Source organism: Ascaphus truei, chromosome 16, assembly GCF_040206685.1.
Source record: "Ascaphus truei isolate aAscTru1 chromosome 16, aAscTru1.hap1, whole genome shotgun sequence".
NCBI lineage: Eukaryota > Metazoa > Chordata > Amphibia > Anura > Ascaphidae > Ascaphus > Ascaphus truei.
This window is the reverse complement of record NC_134498.1, coordinates 33895410-33917796: the sequence shown is the minus strand read 5'-3', so window position 1 is coordinate 33917796 and position 22387 is coordinate 33895410. Positions and strand designations below refer to the sequence as shown.

Below are 22387 nucleotides of genomic sequence, written 5' to 3'. Positions count from 1 at the left end.
GTGGACCCGACTTACTACAATCTAGGTTCCTACGACTTGGTGCCCCAGCCATTGCCAAACCAATTGCGTCCATAGTCAACTCTATCCTGTCTGCAGGCCATATTCCTAAGACCTGGAAAACTGCCAGAGTTGTCCCAATCTTCAAAAGTGGGGACAAAAACACTGTCTCAAACTACAGGCCAATCTCACTTCTCCCAATTCTATCCAAAGTTATGGAAAAATGTGTCCACTCCCAATTAAGCGATTTCTACACCAAGACAAATTTCCCTAGCCAATTCCAGTCTGGGTTTCGTCCCAAACACTCCACCGTAACTACCCTGCTAAAAGTTTGCAATGAAATCCAGTGCGGAATGGAACGGGGACAACTCACTGGTGCAGTATTCCTAGATTTTGCAAAGGCTTTTGACACAGTTGATCATGTTATCCTGCTTAACAAACTCCAGAGCTCTGGAATAGGGAAACATGCTTTAAACTGGTTTCAGTCCTACCTATCAGGAAGGTCCCAACATGTGTCCATCTCAGGCTCTAACTCCAACCCCCTGGATATCACCTGTGGTGTCCCGCAAGGCTCTGTTCTGGGGCCCCTACTCTTCTCAGTGTTCATTAATGATCTTCCCACAGCTTGTAAGGAAGCCTCAATACACATGTATGCAGATGACACAATCCTGTATGCACACAGCCATAGCCTCTCTGACCTTCAACACATACTTCAGTCTGACTTTTTGAGACTCGAAAACTGGATTTCCCAAAACAAACTGTTTTTAAACACTGACAAGACGGTAACAATGGTATTTGGGACCAAGACTAAATTTGTAAAGCTTCCAGTGACTGAGCTCCTGATTAGAACCAACGCTAAAACCACCCTAACACCTGTCACTAGTTTTAAGTACCTGGGCTTATGGTTTGACTCCCTCTTAACATTCGGGATGCACATTGATACCCTGACAACCAAGACCTATGCCAAACTAGGGGTACTTTACAGGAACAAATCCTCCCTAAGTCTCCTGGTCAGAAAGCGTATTGCACAGCAGATGCTAATGCCAATTATTGACTATGGAGACATAGTATATGGCTCGGCTCCTCAAACCCACCTTAGCAAACTTGACACCCTCTACAATTCAATTTGACATTTTGTTCTCCAATGCTAGATTGGTCATCACTAGAGTCTAGGCGCAAAGTTCACCTTTCCTGTCTCACCCTCAAATACTTTCTGGGCAAGCTACCCAGCTACCTGAACAAGCTCCTCACCCCTACCACATGCAGTACCTATCACCTGAGATCAGACTCCAAAAGACTATTCATGGTCCCAAGACTCAACAAAGTATCCGGACGTTCCTCCTTCTCCTTCCGTGCACCCCAAAACTGGAACAACCTACCAGAGACTCTCATATCCACCACCAGCTTAAGTTCTTTCAAATCTAAGGCTGTCTCACACTTTAATCTGGTCTGTAACTGTTTCATACTCTCATAATATATATTTTCTTTAACTGTGCATACAATGTCTTGTATATAATGTATACCTTGTTCATTTATGTAACTGTATTTGTAACCATGTATTATTTTTTTTTACTCTGTGCCCAGAACATACTTGAAAACGAGAGGTAACTCTCAATGTATTACTTCCTGGTAAAACATTTTATAAATAAAATAAATAAATAAATAAATATTAACGCATTGAAAGTACCTTGCGCAGGAGAAAGGTGAGTTGGCTAGAGTAGCCGTGTGTATTAACTCGGGTTGGATATATGTCACGTGCTCACAAGTGTGTTGTTTGTGACAGATGGTATATTGGTAGTTTTGTATAGTGTCTGTGCATATTCATTCTGCCTTGAAGCTTTTGGCTGGTTTTACCAATGTAGCATCCTTGGTCACATTTGTTACATTGAATCATATATACAACATTCCTGGATGTGCAGCTCTATGATCCTTTAACATTGACTGTTCCATTGTTGTGACTGGCTGTGGGATCTTGGCATATATGTTTGCAGAGTTTGCAACGTGTGTTGTTGCACGGTTTTGTGCCATTATCAGTGTCTTTAAGTTGGTTATGAAGTTTTCTGTTGACTAAATTCTGTTTGAGATTTGGTGGTTGCCGGAACGCCAGAGTGGGAGGTTTGGGGAAGATTTATTTTAATGTCACATCCTCTGCCAGCATGGGTTGCAGATCTTTGATTATTTAATGTATTCCCTCTAGGGTAGGGTTGTATATGGCCACTAGTGGAATGCGTGTGGTAGGTTCTTTCTGTCTGTATTGTAGCAGGTGTTCTCGTGGGGCTTTTAGTGCAGATGTAATAGTTCTGGCAATAGTCTTTGGCTTGTATCCCTTCTGTGTGAACGATTCGGTCAGGGTTGTGAGATGTCTGTTTCTGTTTTCAGTGTCAGTGCATATGCGGTGGTATCTTATAGCCTGGCTGTGTATGAGATCTTGTTTTGTATGAGTGGGGAGGAAGCTGGAGTTGTGGAGGTAACTGCATCTGTCTGTAGATTTCTTGTATACAGATGTGTGTAGTTTGTAATTTTTCAGTGTTACTGTGGTATCTAGAAAGTTGACTAGGTTTGCAGAATAATATATAAATATATATATCTCCAATCCACAGATAGATAGATAGATAGATAGATAGATAGATAGATAGATAGATAGATAGATAGATAGATAGAGCCTGAGCAGTGTGTGTATAATTATACACGTTGCTTTACATAATTAAAATATTTAAACCCTATCTATTCAAATTATTTTCAGATACTGAAATATAAACAGAAATGAACTATTAACGCATTTTTATTTTATTTGCAACATAATTTACATATTACAAAACTAAACAGGAATTGTTCCTTCACCTTATCAATATTATCTCTACATTATTATATGATGTTATTAAATAGTCACCCAGACTTCCCATGGGAATGGTTTATTATAACTAAGGGCCTCATTTATACTAATCAGTTTTATACGTGGTATGTCATATATCCAAAATATTTATTTTATCTACTGTAAATTCTCAATGAAGTTACTGGCATCTACTAAATGTGTGTACTATCTTATTTCACAATTTGGGTGCAATTCTTTTTAAATATGAGCTGCCATTTTTAATACCCATTTATATTAAACTATTCTCCCCTTTAATACTCTCACAGCAGATATTCCTCCCTCTGTTTCACCTTAGATTAATGCATGAATTATAGATATCATATTATTAGTATGTATGTATGTTATCTCTTCATTATTCCAACGTTTCGCTCTCACTCTGGGGGTCTTCCTCAGAGAGAGTGACCTGGTGTTGCCCCTTTAAAGATGTAAGGGCAAGAGAGCCGCAAGATGGCGCCGCCCATCCCTGCCTCAGCTGCCAGTTTCTCTGGACCGAGCTTCCTGAGGGTCAAACAGTGGCCAATCACTTCCGGGTAGGAATGCGAGCACGCTCACGCTCACCAGAACGGAAGAAGGCATCACATGACTTTCCGGGGGGCACCTGACGACACTCGCTACCTAGCAACGCTCAGCCCGGAGACTGCACGACGCCCGCCCGCACTTCCGGTTCTGAGGAGAGACACCAGAAAATGTACCGGCAGCAACTTCCGGGTGAGAGAGATAGAGGGGGTTGATAAATAACTGCCCCGTGACACGTCATACGTCTGTATGGCTCCCACTCTGCCCCAGAGACACGTTATACCCCTTTGTGGCCCCCCACACTGCTCCAGAGACACGTTATACCCCTGTGTGACCCCCCACTCTGCCCCGGTGACACGTTATACCCCTGTGTGACCCCCCCACTCTGCCCCGGTGACACGTTATACCCCTGTGTGACCTCCCCACTCTGCTTCGATGACACGTTATACCCCTGTGTGACCCCCCACTCTTCCCGGTGACACGTTATACCCCTGTGTGACCCCCCACTCTGCCCCGGTGACACGTTATATCCCTGTGTGATCCTGCACTCTGCCCCAGAGACACGTTATACCCCTGTGTGACCCCCCACTCTGCCCCGGTGACACGTTCTACCCCTGTTTGACCCCCCCCCCACTCTGCCCCGGTAACACGTTCTACCCCTGTTTGACCCCCCCACTCTGCCCCGTGACACGTTCTACCCCTGTTTGACCCCCCCACTCTGCCCCGGTGACACGTTCTACCCCTGTTTGACCCCCCCACTCTGCCCCGGTGACACGTTCTACCCCAGTTTGACCCCCCCCAATCTGCCCCGGTGACACGTTATACCCCTGTGTGACCCCCACTCTGCCCCAGTGACACATTATACTCCTGTGTGACCCCCCCCCCCACACTCTGCCCCGGTGACACGTTATACCCCTGTGTGACCCCCACACTCTGCTCTGGTGACAAGTTATACCCCGGGGTGACACGTTATACCCCGGTGCAAGCCCACATCTGCCACAGTGACACGTCATGTGTGTCCTCACTTCTCGATTATTTACAGGGCTGACTATCACATGCTCTGGGTGCCTCAGCTTTGTCACCTGTGTCCTATCTCACTGCTGCAGGCCACAGAAGATATATTAGTTTAGAGGTAGCAGGCTCTGTATCACCTGTGACAGTCCGAGAGGTTGTAAGGCTCTGTATCCCATCTGATGACTCCTAGAGGTTGCCAGGCGCTGTATCCCCTCTGATGTCTGTCCTAGAGGTTGCCATGCTCTGTATCCGCTCTAATGACGGTCCTAGAGGTTGCCAGGCTCTGTTTCTCCTCTGATGACAGTCCTTGAGGTTGCCAGGCTCTGTATGTATGTCTTTATTTATATAGCGCCATTAATGTACATAGCGCTTTAAAGCAGTAAAACATGTGACAATCATATAAATAACACATAATACAAATAACACATAATGGGAAGAAGCGCTTCAGACAAAAAAGTGACATTTAGGACAAGGAGTCTCTGTGCCGAAGAGCTTTCAATCTAATTGATTGGTAGGAAGAACGTACAGAGACAGGAGGAGGGCGTTCTGGTAAATGCGTCTGCAAGGGGCCAAGGTATGAGGTGTAAAATATCAGCCACGGAGCTACTCATATGTTTCCTTAAGCAAGTGTGTTTTAAGGTGGGTCCTAAAGGTGGATAGAGAGGGTGCTAGTCAGATATTGAGGGGAAGGGCATTGTATTGTATGTCTTTATTTATATAGCGCCATTAATGTACATAGCGCTTCACAGTAGTAATATACGTGGTAATCAAATAACAGATAATATAAATAACAGATCATGGGAATAAGTGCTTCAGACATAAAAGTAACATTTCGGAAGAGGAGTCCCTGCTCCGAAGAGCTTACAGTCTAATTGGTGGGTAAGGAGAACGTACAGAGACAGTAGGAGGGAGTTCTGGTCAGTGCATTTGCAGGGGGCTAAGCTTTATATCATGAGTCCAGTATTATCCACAGTGCTATTCATATGCTTGTTTAAGCAAGTGGGTCTTAAGGTGGGTCTTAAAGGTGGATAGAGTGGGTGCTAGTTGGGTATTGAGGGGAAGGGCATTCCAGAGGTGCGGGGCAGTCAGTGAAAAGGTTTAAGGCGGGAGAGGGCTTTAGATACAAAGGGGGTAGAAAGAAGACATCCTTGAGAAGAACGCAAGAGTCGAGATGGTGCATAACGAGAAATTAGGACTGAGTAAGGCGGGGCAGAAGAGTGTAAAGCTTTAAAAGTGAGGAGGAGAATAGAGTGTGAGATGCGGGATTTGATTGGAAGCCAGGAGAGGGATTTCAGGAGGTGAGACGCAGAAACAGATTTAGGAGAGAGCAGAGCGATTCTGGCAGCAGCGTTTAGGATAGATTGTAGGGGAGACAGGTGAGAGGCAGGAAGGCCGGATAGCAGGAGGTTACAGTAATCAAGACGGGAGAGGATGAGGGCCTGAGTCAGAGTTTTAGCAGTCGAACAACAGAGGAACGGGCGTATCTTAGTGATATTGCGGAGGAAAAAGCGATAGGTTTTAGAAACGTTTTGAACGTGAGAAGAGAATGTGAGAGAGGAGTCCAGTGTGACCCCTAAGCAGCGTGCTTGGGCTACTGGGAGAATGATCGTACTTCCAACAGTAATGTGGAAGGAGGTAGTAGGGCCAGATTTGGGATTAAGTATGAGGAGTTCTGTTTTTGCCATGTTGAGTTTAAGGCGACGGAGGGCCATCCAGGATGATATAGCAGAGAGACATTCAGAAACTTTGGTTTGTACAGCAGGTGTAAGGTCAGGTGTTGAAAAGTAAATTTGTGTGTTGTCAGCATAGAGCTGATATTTAAACCCAAAAGATGTTATTAGGTCACCTAGAGAGAGTGTGTACAGAGAAAAGAGAAGAGGTCCCAGGACAGAGTCCTGGGGTACCCCCACAGAGAGATCAATAGAGGAGGATGTGGTGTTAGCAGAAGAGACACTGAAAGTACGATGGGAGAGGTAAGAGGAGATCCAGGATAGAGCTTTGTTCCGAATACCAAGAGTATGGAGAATGTGAAGGAGAAGAGGGTGGTCCACGGTGTCAAATGCTGCAGAGAGGTCGAGTAATATGGGCAGAGTGTAATGACCTCTGTCTTTGGCAGCATGTAGGTCATCAGTTATTTTAGTGAGGGCTGTTTCCGTGGAGTGAGCAGTGCGGAAGCCAGATTGTAGAGGGTCTAGGAGAGAATAGGTGTTGAGAAAATGAAGCAAGCGAGAGAATACAAGACGTTCAAGGAGTTTAGAGGCAAAAGGCAGGAGGGAGACAGGTCGATAGTTAGACGGACAGGTAGGGTCAAGCTTGCTGTTTTTGAGTAATGGTATAACTGTTGCATGTTTGAAGGAGGAGGGAAAAGTACCAGAGTAGAAGGAGCAGTTAAAAATGTGTGTGAGTGTAGGGATTATAGTGGGACCAAGAGGTTTTAGGAGATGGGAGGGAATGGGGTCAAGAGGGCGTGGTAGAGGAAGAAGAGATCAACAGTGATACATCCTCCTCTGAGACCGTGGAAAAAGAGTCCAGGAAGGCAGGTGGAGAGTTAGGAAGAGGTGTAGGATGGGAGGAAGAAACAGACGGGATGTTCTGACTTATGGATTCCACCTTTTCCTTAAAATAGTCAGCAAAGTCCTGAGCGGAGATGGAGGAAGGAGAGGCAGCTGAGGGTGGTTTGAGTAGAGCGTCAAAGACAGAGAAGAGTCTGCGTGGGTTAGACTTGTGCGTGTTGATTAGTGAAGAAAAGTAGGCTTGTTTAGCTTGCGAGAGGGCAGAGTTGAGACAGTATAGCATAAATTTGTAGTGAAGGAAGTCTGCGAGAGTATGAGATTTCCTCCAGAGGCGTTCAGAGGAACGAGTGGAGGAACGTAGCATGCGCAAGTGAGAATTTAGCCAGGGTCTGGGGTTAGAAGGGCGAGGACGGCAAAGAGAAAGCGGGGCATGTAGATCAAGAGAGGAGGATAAGGCAGAGTTGTAGTTCTTGACCAGGTTGTCAGGGTCTGTAGCAGAGCTGGGAGAGGAGAGGGAGGAGCGTAAAGTGGACTCAAAGTCAGGTAAGTGAATGAGCGCAGGTTTCTGCAGAACCGGGGGGTAGATGGAGTTGGAGAAGCGAGATAGAGAGAATGAGATGAGGTGATGGTCATAGAGAGGAAAGGGGGAAATGGAGAAATCAGAGAGAGAAGTTTTTAGTGAAAACCAGGTTGAGGTAGTGGCCGTCCTTGTGGGTGCTGGCTGCAGTCCACTGTTGAAGGCCAAAAGAAGAGGTTAGAGAGAGAAAGCGGGAAGCCCAAGGAAGAGAGGGGTCATCAATGTTACAATTGAAGTCCCCAAGGAGAAGAACAGGGGAGTCTGAGGAGAGAAAGAAAGAGAGCCAGGATTCAAAGTGAGAGAGAAAGGGGATGAGTAGAGGTAGGTGGGCGATAGATGACTGCCACGTGGACAGGGAGAGGAGAGAAGATCTGGGCAGTGTGAACCTCAAAGGAGGGAAAAGCAAGAGAGGTAGGAATAGGAAGGGTTCGGTAACGGCAGAGAGAGGAGAGCAGGAGTCCAACGCCTCCACCCCTGCCATCAGGGCGCGGAGTGAGGGTGAAAGAAAGGCCACCATAAGAGAGGGCAGCTTCCAGAGCAGAGTCAGACTGAGTGAGCCAGGTCTCAGTTATAGCAAATAGGAGCAGAGAGTGAGAGAGAAAGAAGTCATGCACAGAGAGGAACTTGTTAGAAAGGGAGCGAGCATTCCAAAGGGCACAGGAGAAAGGGAGAGAGGAGGGAGGGTGGCAGGGGATGGGTATGAGGTTGGAGGAGTTGACACCAGGAGTATAGGTTGCATTTGGCAGGCGAGGACGAGTGCATGTAGGAATAAGGCAGGGACCAGGATTGGGAGAGATATCCCCAGAAGTAAGGAGGAGAAGCATGGATAGAAAGAGAATGTGTGAGGAGGATTTGTAGGGGTGTGATTTAGTGCAGGCTATATAGCTATGCAGTGTCAGAGGGCGCAGGTAAGAAAGGAGTTCATGTGAACTCAGAAGTGGTGAAGAAAGGAAAGATGGAGATATATGAATAGAGTTAGAGACATACTGAGCCTGGTGGAAGGAAGTGTATAATTTGAGAAGAAGTGAGGCCACAGCAAAAATAAATGCTAAAGGCAGCATCACAGCAATAGTTAAGTTCTGGGAAGTGCAGTTTGGGATCGATAATATCCTCCTTTCCAGCGATGGTTAAATACAGGAATCAGGGCCAATAGGTGTTGTCCATTTCTTCTTCACTTCTTTTGAACTTCCTTTTAAACTTGTTGTCCAGTCCTGCCACTTATAATGGGCCACTTGGACATGGGCTGCATTCCAGAGGTGTGGTCTTTGCATACAAAAGGGGTAGAGAGAAGACATCCTTGAGCAGAACGCAAGGGTCGGGATGGTGTAAAGCGAGAAATTAGGACTGAGATGTAAGGAGGGGCAGGAATCAGAGATTCTAGGAATAAGTACCGTGCCTGAGTTTGCTGCACCGATCACTTTTGCTACGATTATGTGTGTCTGTTCTTGCGCAACAGTAAGTCTTGCACCGTTGCATAGTCCTCTCAATGACATTAGGTTTGTAAGGAGCATGATAACGGCTCCTACTTTCCGTTTCCATTCATGAGAAGGTATTCCGGTAGGCGTTGGACTGTTTAAGAATTCTTCCGGAAATGGAAGCTGATCTGCAGCATCATCACTCACAATAGTATCCACGCTGTAGCGATCAGTATAATGATAATATTAGTATTATAAGTATCTACCCAATTTGTCAGTTTTTTTATACAACCGCATCGCGGTCTTATAATCATTACCCAATGCTGTGCTTTATATTACAAAATATTAATACTTTCGTTGGCAACGGTCATACCATGTGGGGATAGAGAACTTCTTGTGACGCTAAGGTTAAGGGTGCCTTATAGGATGGGGAACGATTGTGGACAAAATCTCTTCTTATGGATGATGACCTCAAGAAACGGGAGACAAAACATATAGAGCACTGCAATAGTGCATTAACCAAGGATGATAATTAAACAGAGCAATTTAATAAAATACAAATGCAAAACATAAGACAGCATGTGTTATATCATTAAAAACAACTAAGTGCGGCTGCACTTGTTGAATATAAGACTTGCTCCGCCGCATTGGAAAAAATTGGAATCCTACTCACCAAAGGCGGCTAGGACATGTGCATTGGTTTTTGGTATCTTTATAGCCTGTGGACACCGCTTGCCGTGGAATGGCAACAATCAGCTGCTCGAGGGGATCCGTCGTCCGTGCTCGGAGTCAAACGCTACCAGAGACCCATCGATCGGCTCCTCCGCTGACGTCACTTCCGGTATCTGCTACGGTGTCCCTGCTTGTCCAAAAACCTCCAACGCGTTTCGAAACTCCTAATTGTGGGTTTCTTCGTCAGGGATAAATGCTACATGGATGTATCCTCCTATTTATACCCCCAGTTCTTTCAATTACCATCATGGAATCAATTTAAAACGTCCGTAACCTACTCAGATATTGTAAATAGATAGAGCATTAACTCAAAGGTATTGTAATGACAACATCAATTATGTAATTACTAACAAATGCAATTATTGGACATTCATAGATCCGACTACTAGGACATTTTATCACTTAGATGCTAGGTCATGTAACATATATGTGAATATTAGGATAATCAATTAATCCTTTTATAAAATTTTAGGATAACTAAATAATCCTTTGATGGAATCTAATTATTCAATTACTCAAATGCCAACGACCAAGCATAAGTGCACCAAACAATTTTCTTTAGGTAGCAAACATGATTGTTTGTCAATGGGATTTAAATGCTATAGACATATTAATTTAACACCATATATTTTTTTAGATTAAACAACATAGATAAAAATTGCATAAATAAAAATTCATAGATGAAAATACATAGATATTGGAAAGGTACCTCCAAAGGATGGAAATTATTTGGATGGATATACAGTACCAATATAAAATAAGTATTGGCAATTATAAAAATATTAATTTAGCAAAAAATGCATGTTAAAGAAAATTGATTTATCAAAATATAAACGATTGAAAATTTAAGCAATGTATAATTATATTGCTTTGAGAAAGCAGACTTGACAATAACTTGTGATGGACTGTGGCAATATGAAAATATGAAAAGTGCAATACTTGTCGGCAGACAATGCCATTGTCCATATTACATATTATTCAAGGATTTGTTTAAGAATTATTTAAGAATTATTTAAGAATTATTTAAGAGAGGCTGAAAGGTCAAATTCCACATTTCAACCCGCAGGGGTTGAATGTGGAATTTGACCTTTCAGCCTTTCTTAAATAATTCTTAAATAATTGTTAAACAAATCCTTGAATAATATGTAATATGGACAATGGCATTGTCTGCCGACAAGTATTGCACTTTTCATATTTTCATATTGCCACAGTCCATCACAAGTTATTGTCAAGTCTGCTTTCTCAAAGCAATATAATTATACATTGCTTAAATTTTCAATCGTTTATATTTTGATAAATCAATTTTCTTTAACATGCATTTTTTGCTAAATTAATATTTTTATAATTGCCAATACTTATTTTATATTGGTATATCCATCCAAATAATTTCCATCCTTTGGAGGTACCTTTCCAATATCTATGTATTTTCATCTATGAATTTTTATTTATGCAATTTTTATCTATGTTGTTTAATCTAAAAAAATATATGGTGTTAAATTAATATGTCTATAGCATTTAAATCCCATTGACAAACAATCATGTTTGCTACCTAAAGAAAATTGTTTGGTGCACTTATGCTTGGTCGTTGGCATTTGAGTAATTGAATAATTAGATTCCATCAAAGGATTATTTAGTTATCCTAAAATTTTATAAAAGGATTAATTGATTATCCTAATATTCACATATATGTTACATGACCTAGCATCTAAGTGATAAAATGTCCTAGTAGTCGGATCTATGAATGTCCAATAATTGCATTTGTTAGTAATTACATAATTGATGTTGTCATTACAATACCTTTGAGTTAATGCTCTATCTATTTAGAATATCTGAGTAGGTTACGGCCGTTTTAAATTGATTCCATGATGGTAATTGAAAGAACTGGGGGTATAAATAGGAGGATACATCCATGTAGCATTTATCCCTGACGAAGAAACCCACAATTAGGAGTTTCGAAACGCGTTGGTGGTTTTTGGACAAGCAGGGACACCGTAGCAGATACCGGAAGTGACGTCAGCGGAGGAGCCGATCGATGAGTCTCTGGTAGCGTTTGACTCCGAGCACGGACGACGGATCCCCTCGAGCAGCTGATTGTTGCCATTCCACGGCGAGCGGTGTCCACAGGCTATAAAGATACCAAAAACCAATGCACATGTCCTAGCCACCTTTGGTGAGTAGGATTCCAATTTTTTCCAATACGGCGGAGCAAGTCTTATATTCAACAAGTGCAGCCGCACTTAGTGGTTTTTAATGATATAACACATGCTGTCTTATGTTTTGCATTTGTATTTTATTAAATTGCTCTGTTTAATTATCATCCTTGGTTAATGCACTATTGCAGTGTTCTATATGTTTTGTCTCCCGTTTCTTGAGGTCATCATCCATAAGAAGAGATTTTGTCCACAATCGTTCCCCGTCCTATAAGGCACCCTTAACCTTAGCGCCACAAGAAGCTCTCTATCCCCACATCCCTTTCTGGTTGTGAGATAGCCAAAGGAACCTTTTGGGCAGCTCTAGGACTTTTTTGGACTCTAACTCACAGGTTTTTCACGATTTATTTATTTAGTTGTCATGCGAGCGCTATTGTACACTTATTTTTTCACTGGTCAACGGTCATACCATGTTGAACACCCCGGTTCTCACCTGATCACCGAAGTTAGGCACCATCGGGCGAGGTTAGTACTTGGATGTCTGGCCACTTGGCAGTATTTTATTTTTCCTATATATATATTGTTCCAGACACCCTAAGCCTTTTATATATAGATGTGTAGCAGACTCTCTCTGACCCTGGTCCCTTCCTGTTCAGCTCTCGGTTCGCTGAGCTTCCGTCCGGGCACAAATGATGAGCCCCTGCAGTTCAGGGGGGGTGAGAGGGAGCCAGACCGGAAGAGAAAGCGCTACTACTTGCAAGGTTAGAACCAGGGGGTCACTGCTCGCTGCCCTCTTCTATACTCCCTCTCTCTCCCCGCCCCTCTCTCCCCCCCAAGCCTCTCTCTCTCCCCCCCAAGCCTCTCTCTCTCCCCCCCAAGCCTCTCTCTCTCCCCCCCAAGCCTCTCTCTCTCCCCCCCAAGCCTCTCTCTCTCCCCCCCAAGCCTCTCTCTCTCCCCCCCAAGCCTCTCTCTCTCCCCCCCAAGCCTCTCTCTCTCCCCCCAAGCCTCTCTCTCTCCCCCCCATGCCTCTCTCTCTCCCCCCCAAGCCTCTCTCTCTCTCCCCCCCAAGCCTCTCTCTCTCCCCCCAAGCCTCTCTCTCTCCCCCCAAGCCTTTCTCTCTCCCCCCAAGCCTCTCTCTTTCCACCCAAGCCTCTCTCTCTCCCCCCAAGCCTCTCTCTCTCCCCCCAAGCCTCTCTCTCTCCCCCCCAAGCCTCTCTCTCTCCCCCCAAGCCTCTCTCTCCCCCCCCAAGCCTCTCTCTCTCCCCCCCAAGCCTCTCTCTCTCCCCCCCAAGCCTCTCTCTCTCCCCCCCAAGCCTCTCTCTCTCCCCCCCAAGCCTCTCTCTCTCCCCCCCAAGCCTCTCTCTCTCCCCCCAAGCCTCTCTCTCTCCCCCCAAGCCTCTCTCTCTCCCCCCAAGCCTCTCTCTTTCCCCCCAAGCCTCTCTCTTTCCCCCCAAGCCTCTCTCTTTCCCCCCAAGCCTCTCTCTTTCCCCCCAAGCCTCTCTCTTTCCCCCCAAGCCCCTCTCTTTCCCCCCAAGCCTCTCTCTTTCCCCCCAAGCCTCTCTCTTTCCCCCCAAGCCTCCCTCTTTCCCCCCAAGCCTCTCTCTTTCCCCCCAAGCCTCTCTCTTCAAGCCTCTCTCTCCCCCCAAGCCTCTCTCTTCAAGCCTCTCTCCCCCCAAGCCTCGCTCTCTCCCCAAGCCTCTCTTTCCCCCCAAGCCCCTCTTTCCCCCCAAGCCCCTCTTTCCCCCCAAGCCCCTCTTTCCCACCAAGCCCCTCTTTCCCCCCAAGCCTCTCTTTCCCCCCAAGCCTCTCTTTCCCCCCAAGCCACTCTTTCCCCCCAAGCCTCTTTCCCCCCAAGCCTCTCTTTCCCCCCAAGCCTCTCTTTCCCCCAAGCCTCTCTTTCCCCCCAAGCCTCTCTCTTCCCCCCCAAGCCTCTCTCTTCTCCCCCCAAGCCTCTCTCTTCCCCCCCAAGCCTCTCTCTTTCCCCCCAAGCCTCTCTCTTTCCCCCCAAGCCTCTCTCTTTCCCCTCAAGCCTCTCTCTTTCCCCTCAAGCCTCTCTCTTTCCCCCCAAGCCTCTCTCTTTCCCCCTAAGCCTCTCTCTTTCCCCCCAAGCCTCTCTCTTTCCCCCCAAGCCTCTCTCTTTCCCCCCCAAGCCTCTCTCTCCCCCCAAGCCTCTCTCTTCAAGCCCATCTCTCCCCCCAAGCCTCTCTCTCTCCCCCCAAGCCTCTCTCTTTCCCCCCCAAGCCTCGCTCTTCAAGCCCATCTCTCCCCCCAAGCCTCTCTCTTTCCCCCCAAGCCTCTCTCTTTCCCCCAATCCTCTCTCTTTCCCCCCAAGCCTCTCTCTTTCCCCCCCAAGCCTCTCTCTCCCCCCAAGCCTCTCTCTTCAAGCCCATCTCTCCCCCCAAGCCTCTCTCTCTCCCCCCAAGCCTCTCTCTCTCCCCCCAAGCCTCTCTCTCTCCCCCCAAGCCTCTCTCTCTCCCCCCAAGCCTCTCTCTTTCCCCTCAAGCCTCTCTCTTTCCCCCCAAGCCTCTCTCTTTCCCCCCAAGCCTCTCTCTTTCCCCCCAAGCCTCTCTCTTTCCCCCCAAGCCTCTCTTTCCCCCCAAGCCTCTCTCTTTCCCCTCCAAGCCTCTCTCTTTCCCCCCAAGCCTCTCTCTTTCCCCTCAAGCCTCTCTCTTTCCCCTCCAAGCCTCTCTCTTTCCCCTCCAAGCCTCTCTCTTTCCCCTCCAAGCCTCTCTCTTTCCCCTCCAAGCCTCTCTCTTTCCCCTCCAAGCCTCTCTCTTTCCCCTCCAAGCCTCTCTCTTCCCCCCCCAAGCCTCTCTCTTTCCCCCCCCAAGCCTCTCTCTTTCCCCCCAAGCCTCTCTCTTTCCCCCCAAGCCTCTCTCTTCCCCCCCCAAGCCTCTCTCTCCCCCCCCCAAGCCTATCTCTTCCCCCCCCAAGCCTCTCTCTTTCCCCCCCAAGCCTCTCTCTTTCCCCCCCAAGCCTCTCTCTTTCCCCCCCAAGCCTCTCTCTTTCCCCCCCAAGCCTCTCTCTTTCCCCCCAAGCCTCCCTCTTTCCCCCCCAAGCCTCCCTCTTTCCCCCCCAAGCCTCCCTCTTTCCCCCCCAAGACTCTCTCTTTCCCCCCCAAGCCTCTCTCTTTCCCCCCCAAGCCTTTCTCTTTCCCCCCCAAGCCTTTCTCTTTCCCCCCCAAGCCTCTCTCTTTCCCCCCCAAGCCTCTCTCTTTCCCCCCCAAGCCTCTCTCTGTCCCCCCCCCAAGCCTCTCTCTGTCCCCCCCCAAGCCTCTCTCTGTCCCCCCCCAAGCCTCTCTCTGTCCCCCCCAAGCCTCTCTCTGTCCCCCCCATGCCTCTCTCTTCAAGCCTCTCTCTCCCCCAAGCCTCTCTCTTCAAGCCCATCTCTCCCCCCAAGCCTCTCTCCCCCAAGCCTCTCTCTCTCCCCCCAAGCCTCTCTCTTTCCCCTCAAGCCTCTCTTTCCCCTCAAGCCTCTCTCTTTCCCCTCAAGCCTCTCTCTTTCCCCCATGTCTCTCTCTTTCCCCCTAAGCCTCTCTCTTTCCCCCCAAGCCTCTCTCTTTCCCCCAATCCTCTCTCTTTCCCCCCAAGCCTCTCTCTTTCCCCCCCAAGCCTCTCTCTTCAAGCCTCTCTCTCCCCCCAAGCCTCTCTCTTCAAGCCCATCTCTCCCCCCAAGCCTCTCTCTCTCCCCCCAAGCCTCTCTCTCTCCCCCCAAGCCTCTCTCTCTCCCCCCAAGCCTCTCTCTTTCCCCTCCAAGCCTCTCTCTTTCCCCTCCAAGCCTCTCTTTCCCCTCCAAGCCTCTCTCTTTCCCCTCCAAGCCTCTCTCTTTCCCCTCCAAGCCTCTCTCTTTCCCCTCCAAGCCTCTCTCTTTCCCCTCCAAGCCTCTCTCTTTCCCCTCCAAGCCTCTCTCTTTCCCCTCCAAGCCTCTCTCTTTCCCCCCCCCAAGCCTCTCTCTTTCCCCCCCCCCAAGCCTCTCTTCCCCCCCCAAGCCTCTCTCTTCCCCCCATGTCTCTCTCTTTCCCCCTAAGCCTCTCTCTTTCCCCCCAAGCCTCTCTCTTTCCCCCAATCCTCTCTCTTTCCCCCCAAGCCTCTCTCTTTCCCCCCCAAGCCTCTCTCTTCAAGCCTCTCTCTCCCCCCAAGCCTCTCTCTTCAAGCCCATCTCTCCCCCCAAGCCTCTCTCTCTCCCCCCAAGCCTCTCTCTCTCCCCCCAAGCCTCTCTCTCTCCCCCCAAGCCTCTCTCTTTCCCCTCCAAGCCTCTCTCTTTCCCCTCCAAGCCTCTCTTTCCCCTCCAAGCCTCTCTCTTTCCCCTCCAAGCCTCTCTCTTTCCCCTCCAAGCCTCTCTCTTTCCCCTCCAAGCCTCTCTCTTTCCCCTCCAAGCCTCTCTCTTTCCCCTCCAAGCCTCTCTCTTTCCCCTCCAAGCCTCTCTCTTTCCCCTCCAAGCCTCTCTCTTTCCCCCCCCCAAGCCTCTCTCTTTCCCCCCCCCCAAGCCTCTCTTCCCCCCCCAAGCCTCTCTCTTCCCCCCCCCCCAAGCCTCTCTCTTCCCCCCCCAAGCCTCTCTCTTCCCCCCCCAAGCCTCTCTCTTTCCCCCCCAAGCCTCTCTCTTTCCCCCCCAAGCCTCTCTCTTTCCCCCCCAAGCCTCTCTCTTTCCCCCCAAGCCTCCCTCTTTCCCCCCCAAGCCTCTCTCTTTCCCCCCCCAAGCCTCTCTCTTTCCCCCCCAAGCCTCTCTCTTCCCCCCGAAGCCTCTCTCTTTCCCCCCCAAGCCTTTCTCTTTCCCCCCCAAGCCTTTCTCTTCCCCCCCCCAAGCCTTTCTCTTCCCCCCCAAGCCTTTCTCTTCCCCCCCCAAGCCTTTCTCTTCCCCCCCCAAGCCTCTCTCTTTCCCCCCCCAAGCCTCTCTCTGTCCCCCCCCACGCCTCTCTCTGTCCCCCCCAAGCCTCTCTCTGTCCCCCCCCAAGCCTCTCTCTGTCCCCCCCCAAGCCTCTCTCTGTCCCCCCCCAAGCCTCTCTCTGCCCCCCCCAAGCCTCTCTCTGTCCCCCCCAAGCCTCTCTCTCCCCCCTAAGCCTCTCTCTCTCTCCCCCCCAAGCCTCTCTCTCTCTCCCCCCCAAGCCTCTCTCTCTCCCCCCCAAGCCTCTCTCTCTCCCCCCCAAGCCTCTCTCTCTCCCCCCAAGCCTCTCTTTCCCCTCCAAGCCTCTCTTTCCCCTCCAAGCCTCTTTTTCCCCTCCAAGCCTCTCTTTCCCCTCCAAGCCTCTCTCTTTCCCCTCCAAGCCTCTCTCTCTTTACCCCCAAGCCTCTATCGTTCCCCCCCAATCCTCTCTTTCCCCCCAAGCCTCTCTCTCCCCCCCAAGCCTCTCTCTCTCCCCCACAAGCCTCTCTCTCCCCCCCAAGCCTCTCTCTCTCCCCCCAAGCCTCTCTCTCTCCCCCCAAGCCTCTCTCTTTCCCCCCAAGCCTCTCTCTTTCCCCCCAAGCCTCTCTCTTTCCCCCCAAGCCTCTCTCTTTCTCCCCAAGCCTCTCTCTTTCCCCCCAAGCCTCTCTCTTTCCCCCCAAGCCTCTCTCTTTCCCCCCAAGCCTCTCTCTTTCCCCCCAAGCCTCTCTCTTTCCCCCCAAGCCTCTCTCTTTCCTCCCAAGCCTCTCTCTTTCCCCCCAAGCCTCTCTTTCCCCCCAAGCCTCCCTCTTTCCCCCAAGCCTCTCTCTTCAAGCCTCTCTCTCCCCCCAAGCCTCTCTCTTCAAGCCTCTCTCTCCCCCCAAGCCTCGCTCTCTCCCCAAGCCTCTCTTTCCCCCCAAGCCTCTCTTTCCCCCCAAGCCTCTCTTTCCCCCCAAGCCTCTCTTTCCCCCCAAGCCTCTCTTTCCCCCAATCCTCTCTTTCCCCCCAAGCCTCTCTTTCCCCCCAAGCCTCTCTTTCCCCCCAAGCCTCTCTTTCCCCCAAGCCTCTCTTTCCCCCCAAGCCTCTCTTTCCCCCCAAGCCTCTCTTTCCCCCCAAGCCTCTCTTCCCCCCCAAGCCTCTCTCTTCCCCCCCAAGCCTCTCTCTTCCCCCCCAAGCCTCTCTCTTCCCCCCCAAGCCTCTCTCTTCCCCCCCAAGCCTCTCTCTTCCCCCCCAAGCCTCTCTCTTTCCCCTCAAGCCTCTCTCTTTCCCCCCAAGCCTCTCTCTTTCCCCCCAAGCCTCTCTCTTTCTCCCCAAGCCTCTCTCTTTCCCCCAATCCTCTCTCTTTCCCCCCAAGCCTCTCTCTTTCCCCCCCAAGCCTCTCTCTCCCCCCAAGCCTCTCTCTTCAAGCCCATCTCTCCCCCCAAGCCTCTCTCTCTCCCCCCAAGCCTCTCTCTCTCCCCCCAAGCCTCTCTCTCTCCCCCCAAGCCTCTCTCTCTCCCCCAAGCCTCTCTCTTTCCCCCCAAGCCTCTCTCTTTCCCCCCAAGCCTCTCTCTTTCCCCCAAGCCTCTCTCTTTCCCCCCAAGCCTCTCTTTCCCCCCAAGCCTCTCTCTTTCCCCCCAAGCCTCTGTCTTTCCCCCCAAGCCTCTGTCTTTCCCCCATTCCTCTCTTACCCCCCAAGCCTCTCTCTTTCCCCTCCAAGCCTCTCTTTCACCCCAAGCCTCTCTCTTTCCCCTCCAAGCCTCTCTCTTTCCCCTCCAAGCCTCTCTCTTTCCCCTCCAAGCCTCTCTTTCCCCTCCAAGCCTCTCTCTTTCCCCTCCAAGCCTCTCTCTTTCCCCTCCAAGCCTCTCTCTTTCCCCTCCAAGCCCCTCTCTTTCCCCTCCAAGCCTCTCTCTTTCCCCCCCCCAAGCCTCTCTCTTTCCCCCCCCAAGCCTCTCTCTTCCCCCCCCAAGCCCCTCTCTTTCCCCCCCCCAAGCCTCTCTCTTTCCCCCCCAAGCCTCTCTCTTTCCCCCCCAAGCCTCTCTCTTTCCCCCCCAAGCCTCTCTCTTTCCCCCCCAAGCCTCTCTCTTTCCCCCCCAAGCCTCTCTCTTTCCCCCCCAAGCCTCTCTCTTTCCCCCCAAGCCTCTCTCTTTCCCCCCAAGCCTCTCTCTTCCCCCCCCAAGCCTTTCTCTTTCCCCCCCAAGCCTTTCTCTTTCCCCCCCAAGCCTTTCTCTTTCCCCCCCAAGCCTTTCTCTTTCCCCCCCAAGCCTTTCTCTTTCCCCCCAAGCCTTTCTCTTCCCCCCCAAGCCTTTCTCTTCCCCCCCAAGCCTCTCTCTTTCCCCCCCAAGCCTCTCTCTGTCCCCCCCCAAGCCTCTCTCTGTCCCCCCCCAAGCCTCTCTCTGTCCCCCCCCAAGCCTCTCTCTGTCCCCCCCAAGCCTCTCTCTGTCCCCCCCCCAAGCCTCTCTCTGTCCCCCCCAAGCCTCTCTCTGTCCCCCCCAAGCCTCTCTCTTCAAGCCTCTCTCTCCCCCAAGCCTCTCTCTTCAAGCCCATCTCTCCCCCCAAGCCTCTCTCCCCCCAAGCCTCTCTCTCTCCCCCCAAGCCTCTCTCTTTCCCCTCAAGCCTCTTTCTTTCCCCCCAAGTCTCTCTCTTTCCCCCTAAGCCTCTCTCTTTCCCCCCAATCCTCTCTCTTTCCCCCAATCCTCTCTCTTTCCCCCCAAGCCTCTCTCTTTCCCCCCCAAGCCTCTCTCTTCAAGCCTCTCTCTCCCCCCAAGCCTCTCTCTTCAAGCCCATCTCTCCCCCCAAGCCTCTCTCTCTCCCCCCAAGCCTCTCTCTCTCCCCCCAAGCCTCTCTCTCTCCCCCCAAGCCTCTCTCTTTCCCCCCAAGCCTCTCTCTTTCCCCCAAGCCTCTCTCTTTCCCCCCAAGCCTCTCTCTTTCCCCCCAAGCCTCTCTCTTTCCCCCCAAGCCTCTCTCTTTCCCCCCAAGCCTCTCTCTTTCCCCCCAAGCCTCTCTCTTTCCCCCCAAGCCTCTCTTTCCCCCCAAGCCTCTCTCTTTCCCCCCAAGCCTCTGTCTTTCCCCCATTCCTCTCTTACCCCCCAAGCCTCTCTCTTTCCCCTCCAAGCCTCTCTCTTTCCCCCCAAGCCTCTCTCTTTCCCCTCCACCTCCGCTCTTCCCCTCCAAGCCTCTCTCTTTCCCCTCCAAGCCTCTCTCTTTCCCCTCCAAGCCTCTCTCTTTCCCCTCCAAGCCTCTCTCTTTCCCCTCCAAGCCTCTCTCTTTCCCCTCCAAGCCTCTCTCTTTCCCCTCCAAGCCTCTCTCTTTCCCCCTCCAAGCCTCTCTCTTTCCCCTCCAAGCCTCTCTCTTTCCCCCCAAGCCTCTCTCTTTCCCCCCCAAGCCTCTCTCTTTCCCCCCCAAGCCTCTCTCTTTCCCCCCAAGCCTCTCTCTTTCCCCCCAAGCCTCTCTCTTTCCCCCCAAGCCTCTCTCTTTCCCCCCAAGCCTCTCTCTTTCCCCCCAAGCCTCTCTCTTTCCCCCCAAGCCTCTCTCTTTCCCCCCAAGCCTCTCTCTTTCCCCCCAAGCCTCTCTCTTTCCCCCCAAGCCTCTCTCTTTCCCCCCAAGCCTCTCTCTTTCCCCCAAGCCTCTCTCTTTCCCCCCAAGCCTCTCTCTTTCCCCCCAAGCCTCTCTCTTTCCCCCCAAGCCTCTCTCTTTCCCCCAAGCCTCTCTCTTTCCCCCCAAGCCTCTCTCTTTCCCCCCAAGCCTCTCTCTTTCCCCCCAAGCCTCTCTCTTTCCCCCCAAGCCTCTCTCTTTCCCCCCAAGCCTCTCTCTTTCCCCCAAGCCTCTCTCTTTCCCCCCAAGCCTCTCTCTTTCCCCCCAAGCTCTCTCTTTCCCCCCAAGCCTCTTTCCCCCCAAGCCTCTCTCTTCCCCCCCAAGCCTCTCTCTTCCCCCTCTCTCTTCCCCCCCAAGCCTCTCTCTTCCCCCCCAAGCCTCTCTCTTTCCCCCCAAGCCACTCTTTCCCCCAAGCCACTCTTTCCCCCAAGCTACTCTTTCCCCCAAGCCTCTCTTTCCCCAGGCCTCTCTTTCCCCCAAGCCTCTCTTTCCCCCAAGCCTCTCTTTCCCCCAAGCCTCTCTTTCCCCCAAGCCTCTCTTTCCCCCCAAGCATCTCTCTTCAAGCCTCTCTCTCCCCCCAAGCCTCTCTCTTTCCCCCCAAGCCTCTCTCTTTCCCCCCAAGCCTCTCTCTTTCCCCCCAAGCCTCTCTCTTTCCCCCCAAGCCTCTCTCTTTCCCCCCAAGCCTCTCTCTTTCCCCCCAAGCCTCTCTCTTTCCCCCCAAGCCTCTCTCTAGCCCCCCAAGCCTCTCTCTAGCCCCCCAAGCCTCTCTCTAGCCCCCCAAGCCTCTCTCTAGCCCCCCAAGCCTCTCTCTAGCCCCCCAAGCCTCTCTCTAGCCCCCCAAGCCTCTCTCTTTTCCCCCAAGCCTCTCTCTTTTCCCCCAAGCCTCTCTCTTCAAGCCTCTCTCTCCCCCCAAGCCTCTCTCTTCAAGCCCATCTCTCCCGCCCAAGCCTCTCTCTCTCCCCCCAAGCCTCTCTCTCTCCCCCCAAGCCGCTCTCTTTCCCCTCAAGCCTCTCTCTTTCCCCCCAAGCCTCTCTCTTTCCCCCAAGCCTCTCTCTTTCCCCCCAAGCCTCTCTTTCCCCCAAGCCTCTCTCTTTCCCCCCAAGCCTCTGTCTTTCCCCCATTCCTCTCTTACCCCCCAAGCCTCTCTCTTTCCCCTCCAAGCCTCTCTCTTTCCCCCCAAGCCTCTCTCTTTCCCCTCCAAGCCTCTCTCTTTCCCCTCCAAGCCTCTCTCTTTCCCCTCCAAGCCTCTCTCTTTCCCCTCCAAGCCTCTCTCTTTCCCCTCCAAGCCTCTCTCTTTCCCCTCCAAGCCTCTCTCTTTCCCCTCCAAGCCTCTCTCTTTCCCCTCCAAGCCTCTCTCTTTCCCCCCCCCAAGCCTCTCTCTTTCCCCCCCCCCAAGCCTCTCTCTTTCCCCCCCCAAGCCTCTCTTCCCCCCCCCAAGCCTCTCTCTTCCCCCCCCCAAGCCTCTCTCTTCCCCCCCCCAAGCCTCTCTCTTCCCCCCCCAAGCCTCTCTCTTCCCCCCCCAAGCCTCTCTCTTTCCCCCCCAAGCCTCTCTCTTTCCCCCCAAGCCTCTCTCTTTCCCCCCCATGCCTCTCTCTTTCCCCCCCAAGCCTCTCTCTTCCCCCCCAAGCCTCTCTCTTTCCCCCCCAAGCCTTTCTCTTTCCCCCCCAAGCCTTTCTCTTCCCCCCCCAAGCCTCTCTCTTTCCCCCCCCAAGCCTCTCTCTGTCCCCCCCAAGCCTCTCTCTGTCCCCCCCAAGCCTCTCTGTCCCCCCCCAAGCCTCTCTCTGCCCCCCCCCAAGCCTCTCTCTGTCCCCCCCAAGCCTCTCTCCCCCCCCCCAAGCCTCTCTCTCTCTCCCCCCAAGCCTCTCTCTCTCTCCCCCCAAGCCTCTCTCTCTCCCCTCCAAGCCTCTCTCTCTCCCCCAAGCCTCTCTCTTTCCCCCCAAGCCTCTCTCTTTCCCCCCAAGCCTCTCTCTTTCCCCCCAAGCCTCTCTCTTTCCCCCATGCCTCTCTCTTTCCCCCCAAGCCTCTCTCTTTCCCCCCAAGCCTCTCTCTTTCCCCCCAAGCCTCTCTCTTTCCCCCCAAGCCTCTCTCTTTCCCCCCAAGCCTCTCTCTTTCCCCCCAAGCCTCCCTCTTTCCCCCCAAGCCTCCCTCTTTCCCCCCAAGCCTCCCTCTTT

At 51.3% G+C, this 22387-nt stretch overlaps 1 protein-coding gene across 1 annotated transcript in view; it reads left to right on the top strand.

Annotated features, from left to right (window-relative positions):
* Positions 1–3395: 3395 nt before the first annotated feature.
* The window catches only part of ENOX2 (ecto-NOX disulfide-thiol exchanger 2), a 48082-nt gene continuing 29090 nt past the window's right edge, over positions 3396–22387 (top strand). Inside the window, exons 1-2 of the mRNA XM_075573097.1 lie at positions 3396–3577; positions 12443–12547. Coding sequence (XP_075429212.1) covers positions 3556–3577; positions 12443–12547 — 127 coding nt within the window. The 5' untranslated portion in view covers positions 3396–3555. The remainder of the gene's footprint in view (positions 3578–12442; positions 12548–22387) is intronic.